Below are 19,109 nucleotides of genomic sequence, written 5' to 3'. Positions count from 1 at the left end.
GCTGGGTGCTGAGCACTGGGTGCACAAGGCCGGGCACCTGGCAGCATCTTGCATGCAGCAGCGTGCAGCACCCTGTGCCACACGGCATGGTGCACCAACATGCACCGCGTGCCATGGTGCGGGCTGCATCACCGTGTGCCAAACGCCGTGGTGCAATGTTCACCGCGCACCGAGGGCTCTGCACCACGGGCTGTGCACCACCGTGCACCAAGGGCTGTGCACCATGGGTTGTGCACCACCATGCAACAAGGGCTGTGCACCACCGTGCACCAAGGGCTGTGCACCATGGGTTGTGCACCACCGTGCACCAAGGGCTGTGCAGCACCATGCACCGAGGGTTGGGCACCAAAGGCGTGCAGCACCGTGCAACAAGGGCTGTGCACCACCGTGCACCAAGGGCTGTGCACCATGGGTTGTGCACCACCGTGCAGCACCATGCACCGAGGGTTGGGCACCAAAGGCGTGCAGCACCGTGCAACAAGGGCTGTGCACCATCGTGCACCAAGGGATAGGCATCAAAGGCATGCAGCACCAAAGGGTGCACAGCACCGTGCATGGAGGTTGTGCAGCACTGTGCACCAAGGGCTTGTACACCGAATTGTGCACCACAGGCTTGTGCAGCACTGTGCACCAAGGGATGGGCACCAAAGATGTGCAGCACCGTGCACCACAGGCTTGTACAGCACTGTGCACCGAGTGCTTGTACACCAAATTGTGCACCAGTGGCTTGTGCACCACCATGCACCAAGGGCTGGGCACCAAAGGCTTGCAGCACCAAAGGGCGCACAGCACCAAGCACGGAGGTCGTGCAGCACTGTGCACCAAGGGTTGGGCACCAAAAGGTGCGCAGCACCATGCACCAAGGGTTGTGCACCACTGTGCACCAAGGGCTGTGCACCAAAGGTGCGCAGCACCATGCACCAAGGGCTGTGCACCAAAGGTGTGCAGCACCATGCACCAAGGGCTGTGCACCACTGTGCACCAAGGGCTGTGCACCAAAGGTGTGCAGCACCATGCACCAAGGGCTGTGCACCGAGGGTGCGCGGCACCGAGCACAGAGGTCGTGCAGCACCGTGCACCAAGGGCTTGTGCACCGAAGGCGTGTAGCACTGTGCACCAAGGGCTGTGCACCAAAGGTGTGCAGCACCATCCACCAAGGGCTGTGCACCGAGGGTGTGCAGCACCGAGCACAGAGGTCGTGCAGCACCGTGCATCAAGGGCTTGTGCACCGAAGGCGTGTAGCACTGTGCACCAAGGGCTGTGCATGGGATCCTCACAGCTCCATTGTCACCTACAGTGTCCCCACGGCCCCTGTGGGGTCCCCACAACTCCATTGTCACCTACAGAGTCCCCATCACCCTCTTGTCCCCTACAGCGTCCCCACGTCCCCCTGACACACACCCCCCCCATGCAGATCCAGAGCCAGGTTGTCAGAAAGGGCTTCTTTAACCCCTAAAAAAGGGGACAATGGGGGGCAGCGGGGGGGGGCACCCATGGGTGGGGGGCACCAGCTCAGTTTGGACATCCGAACATGGTCATGGACTCGGCAAACTCAACAAAGTCCTGGCAGAGGGGCTGCAGTTCGGGGTCCTGACAGGCCTCATCCGAGGGCCATGCCTCCAGCCACGTGTCCTTGCCGATCAGGTAGGAGAAGCTGGTGACAACGAGGGGACAGAAGGGGACATGGGTCAGAAGGGGGTGGGAGCCTAGGGGACATACAGAGGGGGGGTGGAGGATGGGGTGCACAACCCTGTACGAGACACTGGAGAATCTCGGGGTGAGGTGGGAACATGCCTGCGTCCTTGGGTGTCAGTGTCCCCATGTCCACAGGTCTCTGTGTCCCCATGTCCCATCTACCAATGTCTTGTGTCCCCCAGAGATGTTGCCCCACACGTGTCCCCATGTCCCATCTACCCATGTCTTGTGTCCCCACACGTGTCCCCATGTCCCATCTACCCATGTCTTGTGTCCCCCAGAGAAGCGTCCCCACACGTGTCCCCATGTCCCATCTACCCATGTCTTGTGTCCCCACACGTGTCCCCATGTCCCATCTACCCATGTCTTCTGTTCCCCCGAGATGTGGCCCCACCCGTGTCCCCATGCTCCTACCGGTTGCCGGTGACCCACAGGTCGGTGGCCAGCCCCCAGAGCAGGTAGTCCTGGCCAAGCTGGAGCCTCAGCGCATCCCGGCAGTGCTGGTGGCTCACGAACGTCCGGTTGCTTTGGGCTGAGACCTCGTCAGTGCCTGTCCCGGGGGACACACCGGTGACATGTCACCCCCACCCCAACATGACAAGGACACCCACTTTGCCATGAGACTTTTGATCCCCAGGGAGCCACTGGCGTCCTTGGTGGCACCACCCCACTGGTGTCATCAGCCATGGGTGGCACCAGTTCCCTCCAGTTTTCCCCATCACCCTTGGGTGTCTCCACCCCACGTGGGTGACACCAGCCCTCATGGGTGTCCCCAGCACCCTTGGGTGACACCAACCCACGTGGGCATCCCTCCCCAACGGCTGTCCCCAGCACCCTTGGGTGACATCAACCCACCTGGGAGCCCACAAGCCACCCCAGTGACACCAACCCACCTGAGTGTCCCTGCTCCTGGCTGTCCCCATCCCCAGGTGACCCCCACCATGTCCCTTAGGGTGGCCTTGTCTCCCACCCCTGGGATGCTCATACCCATCTTGATGACTGAGACGATGTTCATGATGTAGTTGTCATGGGACGGCGTCACCTCCTGTGCCACCAGCTTCACCTTGTAGACTGGGGAGGGGGACATCTCCATGTCACCCTCACCCCTAGACAGCACCCCCACTCCAGGGTGTCTGGGGACCCCTCTGTCCCCCTCATGTCCCTCTAAACCCCAACCTGTCCTTCTTGTCCCTCCATGTCCCCTACTGTATCTCCATGACCCTCATGCTCTTCTACGGCCCTACACGTCCCCACCCACACCCTTGATGTCCCTTCTACATCCCACAACCCCCACCCCCACGTCCCTCATTGTCCCCCGTGTCCCACCGTAGTCAACTCCTGGCTCGCAGGCGCGCTCGATGCGCTGGTTGACGGTGATGGGGGCCTCCTGTAGGTGCCGCCTGAAGCAGTTTTCTGTGGGGACATGGGGACATGGCCATGACAAGGTCTGTTGTGACAGTGGCATGTCCCACCATAGCAGGGACACGACTCCATCCCCATCACGACATGTCCCATCCTGTCCATGACATGTCCTGTCATGGTAGGGGTGTCGATCCCATCTGTCCCCATGTCCCCGTGTCACCTTCGGCACAGCGGCACACGTCCCCGTAGCAGATCTTGCTCAGTTTCCCACCGTCCTTGTCCGGATGGTAGAACCGGGTGCAGCGGTCATCTGCAGGGACATGGGGACATCAGGGGACACGAGGTGGGTGGGGGTGGGGGACACGAGGGGAAAGGACCAGTGGAAGCCATGGGGACAGAGCACTGCTGTGTGGAGGGGGAGGGACAGGAGGGGACACAGAGGGAGGACATGGTGACAAGATCAGCAGGGACATGGTGGGACAAAGAGACGGGAGGGGACACAGGGGGAGGACATGGTGACAAGATCAGCAGGGACATGGTGGGACAAAGAGACAGGAGGGGACACAGAGGGGACTTTGTGGGCGTAGGGAGCACAGAGAAGAGCGTGGGGAGGGAGGGGACCCGGGGGTGACTTGAGGGGACCGTGGGACACACCAATCTTGTAGTAGCTGTAGACGGTGACGGCCGCGGGCTGGATCAAGCCCACCTGGAATTTCTGGTGGGCCTTGAAGGCGAAACACTCCTGGGCGCTGTGCGAGATCTGGGGACAGGGACACGGCGGTGGCAGCCAGGTGGGAGCCAGCACCCCAACACCCACCCTGTCCCTGTCCCCAGCCCTGTCCCCGCGCTGTCCCTATGTCCCCCCATGACCTGGAGCCATTCCTGTCTTGGACCTATCCCTGAGACCCTTCTCCTCTGTCCTCATCCATGTCCCCAACTTCATTCCCACCTCTGTCCCTGTTCCAGTCCCTACCCATGTCCCCAACACCACCTGTGTCCCCATCCCACCCCTGTCCCAGTCCTGTCCCCACCTGTGTCCCCAGCTTCATCCTCATCCCTGGTCCCATCCTGTCCCTGCCCACACCTCCAACTGCGTCCAATGTCCATCCTGTCCCCCCCCCCCCACCCCCATCCCTGTGCCATCTCGTCACCATCCCTGTCCCATCCTGTCCCTCTCCCCATTCCTGCCCTATCACGTGCCCACCCTGTCCCATCCTGTCCCCCCCACTCCCATCCCCCACCCCCGTGTTTCCAACCTTGTCGAGGTAGATGACGACGTTGCTGCGATCCGCATCCGCTTGGTCAATCTCAAACTTGGAGATGTACCTGTCCACCCCCTCCGTGAGCTGGGGAAAGGGACACGGTGACAGAAGACACGTGGGGACACACAACCGTGTCAGGATAGAGGGATGTACAGGCACAGGGACACGGCGATGACGGCCACAGGGGACACACACATGGCCATGGCAGGACGCAGGGGACTCAGAGACGTGGGGACACACGGGGACAGTGACATCAGGGGACACATGGCCATCCAGAGAAAGGCAGGGACCCAGGGATGCAGCAGCAGAGGGGGATGTGGGGACACAGTGACACACAGGGACACATGGGGGTGTGGGGACACAGCAGGGGGGTTACAGAGATGTGGGAACATGATGGCACAAAGACACAAGGTCCTTCGTGTCCCCTGGGTCCCCCCACGTGTCCTCACATCCCCACACTCACCCTCTTCAGGTCCTGGAGGTCAGGCATGAAGCCTGTGAGCATGGAGACATCGAGGATGGACATGGTGGCATCCACGTTGTCCAGGTGCCTGTGGGGACAGGGTTGAGGCCATCCGCCTGTCCCCAGCTGCCCTACTGTCCCCAGCACCCCCATCCCTGGTGTCCCTGTTCCCAAGAATCCCTATGTGACAAGGTGGGGCTGAGCCCTACTTGTCCCCAACGTCCCCATATGTTTCCCTGATGTCCCTGTCCCCGGTATCTCCATATCCTCCCTACCTCCAATGTCCCTGATGTCCCCCAGACCCCACCCTGTCCCACCTGGTGCAGATGGTGATCTTGACGGAGCGGATGATGCCCTCCTCTTCCCTGCCTGTGAGGGAGACATGGGGGACATCGAAGGGGACATGGGGTGCCATGGAGGGTACACATAGAGGACGTGGGGAGGGGACATAACGAGGCTACACTGGGGACACATGGGCAACTGACCTATCTTGACGTCTTCCACCTGTACCTGCAGGTCAAAACTGTCACATTTGTTGTCCTTTTCGGGGACCTTGGCATTGTAGACTGTGACCACTGTCATTGTCCCCTTGCCCGTACCCTCCGCCTTCACCGTGAAGTCCTCGTTGAACTTGGTCTGTGGGGAGAAGGGACATTGGAGAAGGAGAAGGACAGGGACAATCCCTGGGAAGGACACGGAAGGGATGGGGCATCCTCAGCCATGGAGGTTTGCAGGAACATGGAGGGGACATGGAAGGGGACAGCAGGGACATTCCAGGACATGGAGGGGACAAGGAAATCGGAGGCCATGGAGGGGACATGGAGGGGACAGCAGGGACATTCCAGGACATGGAGGGGACAAGGAAATCGGAGGCCATGGAGGGGACAGGGACATTCCAGGACATGGAGGGGACAGGGACATTCCAGGTCACAGCAAGGAGGTGACAAGATCAGCCTGGGACATGGAGGGGCATGGCAGGGACATCCCAAGCCGTGGAAGGACACAGACACGGAGGGGACACGGAAGGGACACCCGAGGCCATAGGAAGGGGACGAGATTGTCCCAGGACATGAAGAGAGACAGAGGGGACAGGGTCATCCCATGGACAGCAACAGCAGGGCGAGCAGTGCTGCATCCCCATGGTCCTGATGGTGACAGTGACAACGGTGACGAGGGGTGCTGGTACCTCGGCGCTGCGTGCCACCAGGGCGTTGCGGTTCTCGATGCGGTAGGTGATGGCGCTGGCGCGGCGTGGCAGCAGCACCGACACGTCGAGGTTGAGCTCAAGTTGCCGTGGAGAGTCCACCTGGTACTGGGCCAGTGCTTGGAATACCAGGATGGTGGCCTACAGGGACACCTGTGTCACCAGGGCTTGGGGACACTGTCTAGAGCACCCTCAAAGCCCCCTGGGTGGCCGTCACTTGGAACCCTTGGGGGTCTTATGGAGCAGACATGTCCCTGGGGGTCCCCAGGATCTGGAGATGTCCCCCAGGGACAGGCCTTTTAAGTTTTCCAAAGCCCTTGAGATCCTGTGGGACCAGGGGTGTTCCCCAAGGACGTGCCGTGTCCCTGGGGTTCCCAAGGGCCCTGAGGTGACCCCCAAGCCCTCAGCAGGTCCCACAATGCCTTTGGGGTCCCATGGGATCCGAGGTGTCCCTCAGGAGACACAGATGTCCCTGGTGTTCCCCAGGGCCACAAGGTGACCCCTCACCCTCTAACAAAGCCTTCAACCCCCATCTTCTTGCCCTGCTTCCCCACGGCAGCAGGTGCCAGGACAGCACCCATAGGTGCCAGGGGGTCTGTAGCCCACCTGAGTGGATCCATAGCCACCACCAAAGTAGTTCTGCTGAGCAAGCCAGCGGGCCACCGGCCCCGTCAGCTCCGGCTTCTCCATCTGCAGCAAGGCCAGCAACGCGTAGGATGTCCCCTCGATGTTGTAGGTCCGGGCATTGCGTTCCTCCCAGGATCGGCCCTCTGGGGTGACATCAGTCCCTCAGCACCCTCTAGGGATGACTTCTCCCTCCACCAGGATCCCATAATTACCTCTCCCCGCCCCCCATTTTGTCCCCTCTGGTGAGACATCACCTTTGGAGAACTTCATGAGAACTTTCTCGCTTTTGAGTTTCCCTGCCAGGGCTAAGGCGTAGGAGGTCAGGGCCACCGTGTAGGGTCGGGCCAATGACTGGTACCTCCGGGAGAGGTATTCACTGGCTCTGTGGATGCCCATTTCCAAGCTCTGGGCAGAAAGGATGGTAAGTTTGGATTCTCAGGTGGCTGCTATAAGGGTTAGGCACCTCGTCTTGAAGCACTGTCCTTCTGGGACAGGTGCCAGTTGTCAATCATCTCCCCATGTGGGGCTGAGGATGGGGCCACTCACATTGACATGGTCCTTGCAGATGTCCCGGGATTCCAGCAGAGCAATGAGGACAAAGGCTGTTAGTGACACCTCGGGCTCGGCACCCTGGTAGCCTCCCTGCGTGACAAAAAAACTCAGGATCATGGTTCCACCTCAAGTTCCACCTACCCAACACCCATCCCCGTCACCCAACATAGTCCTTTCCTCGCGGCTCACTCCAAAAGCCCATCCTCATCCCAGCAAGTCTTTGGTCATCAGCAGGGACAGGGTTTGGACCCCTTCATACCACCATCTCCTTATGGATGACAGGAGCATCTTCTTGGAAAACCCCATCCGGCTGCTGCTTCTCCAGGATGAGCCATTTCACAGCACCACAAATCACCTCAGGTTCAATGTCCGTCAGCTTAATGGCCATGGCAAAGACTTTGGCCACATAGGCTGTCAACCTGGGGAAAGGAGGAGGACCTTAGCATCGCATCCAACGCTGTCACCCAGAGGTGAGTGACGGTGGCGACGTGACCCTCACCAGGTGCTCGATGCGCGGCCCACAAAGGCGGCGTAGGAGCTGTCAGGTTTCCGGAAAACAAGTTGTTGGGTATAACCTGGTGAGAAGATGATGGTTGGCCAACGTAAGGAACACTCAAGGGTGGCTTCAGGCCACCAACTGGCTCTGGAGCACATCCCAGTGCAAACCAGTAGCTCTAGAAATCCCCAAACCGGTAGCACCCAACCAGTGCCTTCTTCAAAGGTGCAAGTTTCTTCAGCACCTTGGGTGATGGTGACATTTTGCACCCCAAGAGAGGAACCCAGAAGATGCTCCCACCCTTTTTGATCAAGTTGATGGCCTCAGCCCGGCGGTCAACACCGAGACTTTCCCACTGCAGTGTGCTGTCCAGGTACTGGGTGGCGATGACAGTGGGGGTCAGCCCGATCATGTTCTGCTCCCCGCAGCCCGCTGGCGTCACGATGAGGTGCTTCAGCTTGTCCCCATCGATGGCTTTCTCCACCATGATGGACACCGGGTTGCCTGGAGCAGAAGAAGGGGGAGATGTCACGCCAAGGTTGTCCTGCCCCCTCCCAGCTCATCCCCACGCGTGTCCCTTCTGCTCTCACCTTGGATGCTGACTTTGGTCTCCGACTCGGTGTTCGGGACGATGTCGGAGAGGTTTGCTGCCTTCACCTTCTCTTCCTGCACACCATCTGTGGGGCAGAGAGGCCAGGATGGAGATGGAGGATCCCAAATCCTTCATGTCCCCCCACAAACCCTGAGGTGACCCAGCCTTTCCCCACATCTACAGCAGGATGTCCCTTGTCCCTCAAGATGTTCCTGAGCCATACCAGGATGTTCCTTCTCCCCTGAGATGCCCCAGCTCCAGTGGGATGTCCCTTGTCCCTCAAGATGTTCCTGAGCCGTACCAGGATGTTCCTTCTCCCCTGAGATGCCCCAGCTCCAGTGGAATGTCCCTTGTCCTCCAAGATTCCCCAGTCCTACCCTTGGTGGTACATCCTCCACCCTCCAAGATGTCCCAGACCCACAGTGAGACTTCCCTTGTGCCCTGAGATGCCCCAGATCCTTCTCTCAGTGGCACCTTGACATCCCCAAGACCAGCTGGGGTCACTCACTGATTCCTTTCGCCTTCGGGTCCAGCTCAACTATCTTCACCGTCTTCTCCAACCTCATCCCTTCAGGCTGCAGAGGTGAGAGTCCAATGCTAAAGGCTGGACTGGTTTTGGGTCCCCCCTTCCCAGCCCTTCTACGTTGTAGAGAAAGGTGTCCCAGTATAAACCAGCACCCCCAGGTCATGAGACGAACTGGGAGAGCCCCAGGAGACCACAGCTGAGCATCCTGGGGGTGAAGGATCCTTCATCCCTGGGCACCAACACCAGGATGAATGTGGAGACAGGGATCCTATGCTGGAGACATCTCAGGGATGGAGGTGGCACCCCGTGGTGGAGATACCATGAGGAGCAATGGACAACTCACCACAACTTTGAGCTTCTTCTTGACGCCGTCAGCCACTTCAGAGTTCCTGACAGCTGCCTTCACCTCGACGTCGTGCAGCCCCAGCTGCAAGGGGACAATGACGAAGGGCACGGCCCACGACGACTGCGGTTTCAGCTTGAGGATCTGCTGGTAGCGCGTCTTGGAGGTGGAGGCGCTGCACAAAGCTGGGTTGTACATCAGCTCCACGCGCACCTGCAGTGTGCAAAGTTGGCTGTGGGGTTCAGGTGGTCACAGACCCCTCCCCAGAAGCCCAGCCAGATGTCCCCTGCCAACCTGGATGGGGTGCAACCAGTAGTTGTAGAGGATGGCGCGGATTTCCACCTGCTCGTTCCTCACCACGGAGTAGGGCAGGCGGAGGTCGATAAAGAAGTTCTTCATCACCGTGATCTCATAGGGGTCCGCCACACACAACCCTGTGGGGTGGCCCCAGGGACGTGGGGTTCAGGTTGATGGACTTGACGGGCCCCTCACGTCCCAGGGACATTCCCAAGGCTTTTGGAGATCCTTCAAGTCCCACGGAGTCCTCCCAAGGCTTAGGGGATCCCTCAAGCCCCAAGGACTGCACCCAAGCTTTGAGGGATCTCCCCAGAGTTTGGGACACCTCTCCAGTGCTATGCACCCCTCAAAGACTCTGGAGATCCCTCAGACCCCAAGGAAACCCACCAGGTTTTAGGGGACCCTTCAAGTCCCAGGGACTTGAGGTTTGAGGGATTTCTTTGATCCCCAGGGACACCTTCCTACTCCATGACCTACCCTTGCTCTGTGAGAGGCTGACGGCCAGGACCTCCCACGTGGTGATGGAGTCCTTCAGGTACACAGGCAGCGTCTTCGCGGAGATTCTGGAGAGGATGGGAACGACCAAGGGAGTCACAAGCGGCCCCAAGTCAGGCCAGGGAGGTGTAACCAGCCACCAAGCTGGAGGCGGCGGGGGAGGTGCCATAACTGGTCTCTAAGCTGGACCAGGAGGACACCAAGGTGTCACAGCTGGTCCCAAGGCAGCACCAGCGGGTCATGGGTGGCCCTCGTCAGGACTTGGAGGCGGGGGGGAGGTTGGGTCATGGGTGGTCTGCAGGCTGGGCAAGACAGCACCCAGAGCCGGACAGGGAGGAGGTAACGGACCCCACGTTGAGCCATGGAGTGGAGGGGTGGTGGGACAAGGGCACGGGGCTCACCCCAGCTCATTGGGCCGCTCCGTCAGTGACTCCACCTGCCACAGCCAGCTCTCCGGGAACAGGCTTCGGGAGGTGATGTCCTTGTCGGCCAGGAAGATATCTTCTGCCTCGCCTGGGTGGGGGTGGCAGCATCCCACTCAGCTATGGCCTCAGGAGCCCAACTGCTGGGTGAAGCTACTATGGCCCCATCATCATCCCACCACCACCAAGCATCTTCTAGACATCAACTTTCACCCAAGCGCTGCCCAAAACTCATCCGAGCATTGCCCAAGGACAGAACAAGCAATGCTGGAGGTTCACCCAAGCTTCTTCCATTAACGCCACCATCACCCCACCACTGCCTCGTTTTCACCCAACTTCCAACCCAAGCAATGATGGAGGTTCACCCAAGCTTCACCCAAGCTTCCTCCATCAACCCCATCATCACCCCACCACTGCCCAGCACCACCCTTGTTTTGCCCAAATATCTTCTAGGCACCAACTTTCACCCAAGCGTTGCCCAAAACTCTTCCGAGCATTGTCTGAGGACAGTGCAAGCAATGCTGGAGGTTCACCTGACCTTCACCCAAGCTTCCTTCATCAATCCCACCATTGCCCCACCACTGCCTCGTTTTCACCCAACTTTTCAACCCAACTTTTCAACCCAAGCAATGCTGGAGGCTCACCCAACCTTCACCCAAGGTTCCTCCATCAACCCCCCCACCACCCCACCACTTCCCAGCACTTGCTTCGAGCCAGCTCGAGGTAGAGCTCGCGCTGCTTCTGGTCGTAGATGTCCTTGATGTATTTGCAGCAGTCGAGGAAGGCTCGGATGCAAGCTTCTCCATCCTGGATGTAGTTGGTCCGTTGCTCACAGCTGTGGCCCATGGGGTTTTCCTTCATGCCGTCCTCACAGCACTTGCGCAGCGCCTTGTCCGCGTACTCCGCCGCTGCCGGCACCGAGGCACCCAGCTAGCACCCAGTTCCAGTGGCTGGAGGGCCACCAGGGACCGGGGACACTGGTATTGACTGGGACACGGGAAGCTCTGGTGTCCCTCGAGGACCGGGGACACTGGTATTGACTGGGATGCGGGATGCTCTGATGTTAAATGGAACATGGGACAACCTGGTGTCCCTCGGGGACATGGGACAATCTGCTGTCCCAGGGGCACAGGACATTCCAGTGTTCTTGGGGACATGGGGCAGTGCCACCTACCCTTGGTGCCTTTGTACTCGAGCAGCTGCAGGGAGCGGCGCTTGCGTTTCGCAGGCTGGGGACACTGGACCTCTGGTGACAAAGAGGACACAGGTGAGGACCCCGTGGTGTCACACCCCAAACCTGGGTGTCACTGCCCCTTGACATCAGCTGTGACACCCCAAATCTCAGGAGATACGTCCCCCATCCACACTCCCCCTTCCCCAAGGTGCCACCCCCAGGTTGTCCCCGTCCCCAGAATGTCCCCTACCTCCTCGCTGTGGTGTGGAGATCCTCATGTTGGTGACCAGGCTGAGGCCAGCATCAGCGAAGACCCCCACGTTGTCCCTCCCGCTGCCCGGGGTGCAACCGATGTCACTTTTTTCCACTGTGTCCCAAAACTGTGACCAACAGGGGACAACAATAAGAGCCACTGCCACCACCCAGGGACAGCGAGGATGGGGACCTGGCCACCCACCCTGGACTGGGTGATCCTGTTCTTGTTGCTGAGGACGAAGACGCCCTTGTCCACGGCCACCAAGCCCACGTAGGCGTTGTGGTCCCCCTCGATGCGCAGCCGCATGGGTGTCCCCGGCTCCTGCACCCGCTTGTCGTTCTCAGTCGCTGCCGTCACCACCAGCTGCCAGGGACAGAGTGGGGGGTGGGGCTGTCTGGGTCATGTCCACAGGATGCCCCCCCAAAACCTTCATCACACCCCCAAGAGCAGCCCAAGGGGGGTACCCCAACCCCACAGAGGGCTGGAGTCCTCCAGGAGTAGCTGATGGTTGTGTCCTCCACCGCGGAATATCTGGACGATCAATGGGCCAACCTGGACCACACCAAGCCCCCCCCATGAGACGGCCAAGCCCCTCATGGACCATCCAAACCACACAACCTCCATCATGGGCCAACCTGGACCACACCAAGGCCCCCCCATGAAACGGCCAAGCCCCTCATGGACCATCCAAACCACACAACCTCCATCATGGGCCAACCTGGACCACACCAAGGCCCCCCCATGAGACGGCCAAGCCCCTCACGGACCATCCAACCCACACAACCTCCATCATGGGCCAACCTGGACCACACCAAGGCCCCCCACGAGATGGCCAAGCCCCTCATGGACCATCCAAACCACACAACCTCCATCACGGGCCACCCAAGCCCTTCCAAGGGCCAACCCCAAACCCCTCAAAGGTCACTCCAGCCATGTCCAAGGCCCAGCCAATGTCCCCAGGAACCCCCCACGACCCCTGGGACAGTGGGGCCACACTCACAGTGCCCATGCAAGTGTCCTTGACGTCAACCCAGACGGAGTCAGCAACGATCTCACCGGGCATCACGTAGTAGTAGGCCACGATGCGGAAGGAGGGGATCAGCTCAGCTGTCACTGGCAGCGTCATGGTGACCAGGCTCTGGCCGGCCTCATGTCGTTGTCGCCCCACGCGGACGATGCGTCCCTTGCTCATGATCTACGGTGGGCAAGGAAAGGTAGGGTTGGTGGGCACCTCGACACCTACGTCCCCAGGATGGGGGGCAGTTGGTTGGCAGAGGCCAAGGGCTCTCACCAGGTAGGTGAAGTATGGGACGGAGTCACGGACGTTGTTGCTGTTGCTCTTGAGGTGGAAATTCACAGGGAGGTTGTCCCCAGCCTGCAGCTCGGTGGCTCCCACGGCCAGGTGGAGGAAGTTTCCGGAATTAGCCTGGCTGTGGTAAGCTTTGGCAGTCATCTGGCGTGAGGCTTGGCGTTCAGGTGGCAACCCCGCCTGGTCCGTCCGCACCTGCGACACGGGGGACACAGTGGCGCTTGGTCAATGGGGTGGACCTGGGCAGAGGTCAACATGGAGGTCTTGGCCACTGTAGAGGTCTTGGATGTCCTGGTCCTTGGTCAACGGTGACCAGGGTGGCCCTGATCCGTGGCCACCACAGATGTCTGGGTCATCCTGGTTCCCCAATCCTGCTGTCCTGGTCCTTGGTCAATGGTGACCAAGGTGGCCCTGACCTGTGGCCACCACAGATGTCTGGGTCATCTTGGTTCCCCAATCCTGCTGTCCTGGCCCTTGGCCAATGGTGACCACGATGGCCATGATCCTTGGACACTCCAGACATCTCGGACACCTTGGTTTTCTCAGCAACACCAACCCTCACGCCACCTCACCCCTGTCCCCAGCCACCTCGGCCACCCCAGTTCCAAGACCACCCCAGTACCTGTCCCCACTCACGGTGATGGGGACGGTATCCTTGTTGGCCGGCATGTTGAGGACCAGCTTGGCTGTGCCATCACGCTGGGTGGAGACGAGACCCTGGAAGCCATCGGCCTTGACGGTGACACGCGCAGCCGGGGACTCATCTGGGTTAGTGACGTAGACCTACAGGGGACACGGTGTAATATGAGGACACGGCACCAGGGACATGTCACCTAGGACCATCCAGGTGACACAGGGACAGACCACAATCCCCAGGCCCCCTCCAGGTGACACGACATGGGGACAGAACCTGGTGGCCAAGTCTCCTCCACCCACAATCCCCCGGGCTTGCCACATGCCCATCCCGATGCTGGGGACCCCGGGACCATGGAGGTCCTGGGCCAATGCCACCGCTGTCCCCAGGTGCCGTTACCATCAGGTTGAAGGGCATCCCCGGCTTGAAGTACTTGGGGGTGCGGGTGAAGTGGATGTTGTACGGGGACGTCACGATGCGGATGCCGCTGCGCTGCGCCTCCACCATGTCGCTGCCTGCGGTGGCCATGGGGGTGGCCGTGTCACCCGGCATCATGACAGGACTCCCAGTCTCCACCGGGGACAGCCCTGCCTCACCTTGGGTGGCCCCACGTCTCCCCATCCTTTGCTGTCCCCAACCCCACGTGTCACCGCTGTCCCCCACGTGCCCCCAGCTGTCCCCCCACCCACCCAACTTCAAGACTACCACAGAGACATACAGCGCACGGCCTCATGCATCCCTGCTGTCCCCACCCACCCCAGGTCCCCTGTGTCCCCTGTGATGTCCCCACACACCTGACTCAGTGAGGACGGTGACGGAGACGTAGAGCGAATGTCCCACCAGCTCCTGGGGGTTTTTGAAGCGCTGCCGCAGCGTGGCCATGGACAGCACAGCTTCCCCGTCCCCGTCCGTCACCTGCAGCGCCGAGTCAGTGGGACAGGGGACAGCCACAGGGACCAGGGTGGGAAGGGGGACAAGGGGTGGCAGGGCGCAGTATGAGACGGGGGTGGGGCTCAGCAAGGGACTGGAATAGGGACAGGGGTGGGGACAGGGACAGGGGGACCTCGACACGCCGCAGGGAGTCGGGGATGCTCTTCCTCTCGTCATCCACCATCACACCAAAGAGGACGAAGGCCGTCCCGTGGAGGCGCTTCCCGTACAGGTACCTGGGGACAAGCCACCAGTGTCACCGTCAACCCCTGTCCCCACGTCCCCGTCACATCCATATCACTGTCACCCTGCGTCCCCACATCCTCTTGTCACGCAACCCTGTCACCCCATCACCACGTGTCCTCATCACTCCGTCACTCCACGTGCCCGTGTCCCCCACACCCCCATCACCACGTCCCTGTCCCTCCATGTCCCCGTGTCCCCCTGCCACCTCCACCATCCTCCCCACTCCATTTCCCCACACCCCCATCACCATGTCCCTGTCCCTCCATGTCCCCGTGTCCCCCCTGCCACCTCCACCACCCAGCATCCTCCTCACCCCATGTCCCCACACCCCCATCACCCAGTCCCTGTCCCTCCATGTCCCCATGTCCCCCCTGCCACCTCCACCACCCAGCATCCTCCTCACCCCATGTCCCCACACCTCCATCACCCAGTCCCTGTCCCTCCATGTCCCCGTGTCCCCCCCTGCCACCTCCACCACCCAGCATCCTCCTCACCCCATGTCCCCACACCCCCCATCACCCAGTCCCTGTCCCTCCACGTCCCCATGTCCCCCTGCCACCTCCACCACCATCCTCCCCACCCCATTTCCCCACACCCCCATCACCCTGTCCCCCTGCATTCATGTCACCCCCTCCCCCCTGGGGACTTTCTGTCACCCCACACCATCACCCATGGGGGTTCGACCCCCAGAACGAGCAGGTCTGGGGTCCCCATCCCACCTGGCGGTGATGGACACTCGGAAATCCTCATTCCGGTCGATGTAGAGGAACTTCTCCTCCGGCTCCAGGACCACCTCAAAGCTCGGCAGCACTGGGAGGGGGGAACACCCAATGGACCCAGGTGTCCAGGAGAGGGACAAGGGACCTGGGCAACCGGGGTTCCCCACCCCCACCTTACCATACTCCTTGACTTCAAATTGGGTCGTGAAAGCCTGTTCTGGTGAGTCTTCAAATTTGGCCAATATCGTCCACGTCCCCAGGCTGGAAAAGGCAGGGGACAGGGTGAGGGGACTAGCCCAGGGTCACAGTTGTCCCCAGGCCACCCTGGGGGGTGGCACCCACCTGACGACCTCGGGGAGGTTGTGGTTGAGTGAGAAGATGCCGGTCTTCATCGGAGAGGACACGGGCACTTGCTTGATGATGATGTTATCGGGTGTCTGAAGGGACACAAGGTGGTTAGGAACAGTGGCATGGGTGGCTGTCCCCCCATGTCCCTGTGTCCCCAGCTGGCACCCACCTTGACCTCCACGATCACTGTCTTGGACACAGGTTTCATGAGGTGGCTCAGAGCAAAGAGGCGGCAGAGCACTGGGAGGAGGCAGGGGGGACAAAGTGAGCAGGGGTGGCATGGGGACGGCCAGAAATGGGTGCTGGGTCCCAGTGGAGGTGCCATGGGGGTGTCCCCAAACGGGTGCTGGACCCCAATGGGAACATCAAGGGGGACATCATGAGGAGGTCCGCAAATGGGTGTTGGACCCAGTGCCTCAAGGTGCCACCAGCGCCCCAACATGCCATGGTGAGACCCAGCACCCCAAGGTGCTGTGGAGGTGGCCCAGTGCCCCATGGTGCCACCAGCACCCCAACATGCCATGGTGAGACCCAGCACCCCAGGGACACACCGGTGGAGCCTGGAGTGTAGATGGGCTTGTCGGTCTGCAGGAAGATGTGGCCACTCTGGCGTGACACCAGCAGGACCTTCTCCAGCGTCACCGAGGCCGCCCGTGCTGTCACCGAGACAAACTGCTTCTCCCCCGCCTGCGGCAGGGACTTGGCCGACACCTGCGGGGACAGAGGACACCTGGTGGCACCTGCACCATGGGGACGGGGCAAGGGACACCAGATGACACCCATCCCCAGGGAAGGGGCTGTGGGCGCCAGGTGACAGTCCCCAAGGGCTCCAGGCTGACCATCATCTAAGACCCAAGGGTGACCATTTCCAAGGACCCCAGGGGTCACTGTCCCCAAGGACCTGAGGGGACTGTCCCCAAGGACCTCAGAGCCACCATCCCCAAGGACCCCATGGTGACCGCCCCTCACACACGTCCCACCAGCCTCGTGGAGATTCTCTACCGTCTCATATATGGTTGAACCCCGTGGTGACCATCCTCCCCCATGTCCCACCAGCCCCCTGGAGATTCTCTGTCTCATATAGGGTTGAACCTCATGGTGGCCATCCTCCCCCACGTCCCACCAGCCCCATGGAGATTCTCCACCGTCTCATATTGAGTTGAGCCCCATGGGCCACCCTCCACGGGGCAGTAAGGGGCAGTGACCGGCCAGGAGATGACACAAGGGTGGTGACACACCTTGATGGTGGTGGTGGCCAACATGCCCTCGGCGGGGCTCAGCGGCACACGAGTCTGGTAGAACACATGACGCTTGAGGGGAAAGTCCTGCACCAGGATAGTGGCCTCGGTCTGGGAGTTCAACCCTGGTGCCTCCAGCACCACCTGCTCCTCCGTCTCCAGCCGCAGCACCGCTGGTGTCACCATCGTCACCCTGGGGACATCAGCCATCGGGGGGGTTGGGTTGTCACACACCTCCCCCCCCCCCCCCAAAGTGCTCTGTGGACCTCACAGCACCCAGGCCCCCCCAAGTCTGTCCCCCTAGCACCATAGGGACCCCCGAATCTGTCCCCCACAGCACCCTGGGGACCCCACGGCACCCTTGGGCCTGAAGGAAATTCCCCTCTGCATCCCAGTATCCCCCCTCTGCATCCCAGTATCCCCCCTCTGCATCCCAGTATCCCCCCCATTGCCCGTCACCACCCACCCTTAGGGGGGTCTGGAAAGGGGGATTCCATCTGAGGTGGGGGTCCCAGGTGGGTTGGGGGTCCCTGTCAGGGGGGTGGCAGTTGGGGTGGGGGTCCCAGACAGACGTATCTTGATTCTGGGGGTCCTGAATGTGGGGGGAGGGGGGGTCAACTGAGGGTGGGGGATCCTGGCCATGGTGGGGTCCACCATGGGGGTTCCATCTGGGGCAGGGGGTCTCGGTTGAGAGGAGGTCCCAGCCATTAGGGTCCAGCCAGGGTGATCCCATGGGTGAGGGGATCTCAGGGGGGATCCTAAAGTGGGGAACCCAGAAGAGGGGATCCAGTGGGTGGGTGGGGGGTCCCCTGAGTTTGGAGTCTCAGAAGAAGGGGTCTGGTGGGTGTGGGGTCCCAGAAGAGGGGTCCCAGTGGGTGTGGGTGTCCCATAGGTGCATGGGGGATCCCAGGGTGGATCCAAAGGTACGTGGGTGTCTCAGAAGAGGGGGTCCAATGGGTGGGGGTGGGGGTTCCTGGAGGTGGGGGGGGGTCCCGATGACTCACATTTGGGCATGGGTGGGGGCCACATGCAGCAGCAGGAGACCGAGGAGGAGGGGCAGCGCCGGAGCCCCCATGGCTGTAGAGGTGGGGGGGACACGGAGACGGTGGATCTGGGGGGTCCCTTTATGGTGGTGGCGCTGGTTAATACTGGTTAATGGGTAACCAGCACCCAGATGGGGGGGGGATGTGCGGGGGGGGGAGGGGCCAGGCGCCTGGATCCACTTGGGGGGTGTTAGGGTGTGTCTGCCCGGGCCCCCGGGTCAACCTGTGGCCAAGGGACTCTGGGACCCACTTTGAGGGGTGTGGGGGGGGTCCCAGATCCCTTGGGTCCACCTGGGTGGGGGCTGGGAACCCCTGGGTCCACCCACGCGGGGTGGGGGAGGGGCTGCCCTGACACCCAGGTCCTTCCTCATTTCGGGGAAGGCAGCTGGCGGGGGGCCACCGGGGGTTGCGACACCAGAGAAGGGACACCAAAGGGGGGGACGCGACAGGGAACGGGGGGACACCAGGGGACACCCATCATCCTCCTGGGTTGTGGGGTAGGGGTGGGCAGGACCCAGGTGCCTGGGGGTCGTCGTCCCCCCCGGACTGTGACACCTCAGACCCCCCATGGACCCTTGGCAGGACCTGGACACTGTAGGTCCCTCAGGGGATGGGTGACCATGGCTGGGCACCTGGGCCCCCCACGGGACCCTCGGTGTGGGTGCAGACCCCAGCCCCACCATGAGACCCTCGGTGGGGGTGCAGACCCCAGTCCCCCCCCAGGACCCTCGTTGTGGGCGCAGACCCCAAACACCTGGTCCCACCATGAGACCCTCGGGGTGGGTGCAGACCCCAGTCCCACCATGAGACCCTCGGTGTGGGTGCAGACCCCAGTCCCTCCCAGGACCCTCGTTGTGGGCGCAGACCCCGAACACC

General features: G+C 61.2%; 1 protein-coding gene across 1 annotated transcript; it reads right to left on the bottom strand.

The window, feature by feature from the left end:
• Positions 1–1,427: 1,427 nt before the first annotated feature.
• On the bottom strand, positions 1,428–18,301 carry C3 (complement C3). The gene is made up of 40 exons (XM_040613182.1): positions 18,195–18,301; positions 17,191–17,383; positions 16,504–16,663; positions 16,122–16,192; positions 15,947–16,041; positions 15,783–15,865; positions 15,605–15,695; positions 14,773–14,875; positions 14,504–14,624; positions 14,109–14,224; positions 13,712–13,858; positions 13,058–13,270; positions 12,767–12,961; positions 11,968–12,129; positions 11,761–11,890; positions 11,511–11,582; positions 11,044–11,244; positions 10,316–10,427; positions 9,897–9,982; positions 9,417–9,556; positions 9,123–9,335; positions 8,762–8,828; positions 8,252–8,338; positions 7,962–8,165; positions 7,665–7,740; positions 7,425–7,584; positions 7,160–7,255; positions 6,868–7,018; positions 6,593–6,756; positions 5,969–6,127; positions 5,268–5,418; positions 5,100–5,151; positions 4,783–4,870; positions 4,314–4,403; positions 3,712–3,817; positions 3,278–3,367; positions 3,022–3,108; positions 2,683–2,766; positions 2,110–2,245; positions 1,428–1,654 (listed from the first exon to the last, which is right to left on the bottom strand). Exons 1-40 carry the CDS (start codon positions 18,263–18,265, stop codon positions 1,513–1,515), a joined length of 4,965 nt encoding a protein of 1,654 aa, XP_040469116.1. The 5' UTR covers positions 18,266–18,301; the 3' UTR covers positions 1,428–1,512.
• Between the last annotated feature and the right edge of the window lie 808 nt (positions 18,302–19,109).

This window comes from Falco naumanni, chromosome 13 (assembly GCF_017639655.2).
Source record: "Falco naumanni isolate bFalNau1 chromosome 13, bFalNau1.pat, whole genome shotgun sequence".
NCBI lineage: Eukaryota > Metazoa > Chordata > Aves > Falconiformes > Falconidae > Falco > Falco naumanni.
Note: the sequence above shows the minus strand (reverse complement) of the source record. Positions and strands in the feature narration are given on the sequence as shown.

Bases quoted from the DNA above. Each gene is read 5' to 3' on its own strand.
- C3 (XM_040613182.1), bottom strand. From the start codon at position 18,265: ATGGGGGCTCCGGCGCTGCCCCTCCTCCTCGGTCTCCTGCTGCTGCAT. The intron at 16,042-16,121 runs GTGGGTGCCAGC...GTGTCCCTTCAG, and splicing joins CAGTGATCGTGGAGGTCAAG to ACACCCGATAACATCATCAT. The intron at 15,866-15,946 runs GTGGGTGCCACC...TGCCTTTTCCAG, and splicing joins AACCTCCCCGAGGTCGTCAG to CCTGGGGACGTGGACGATAT.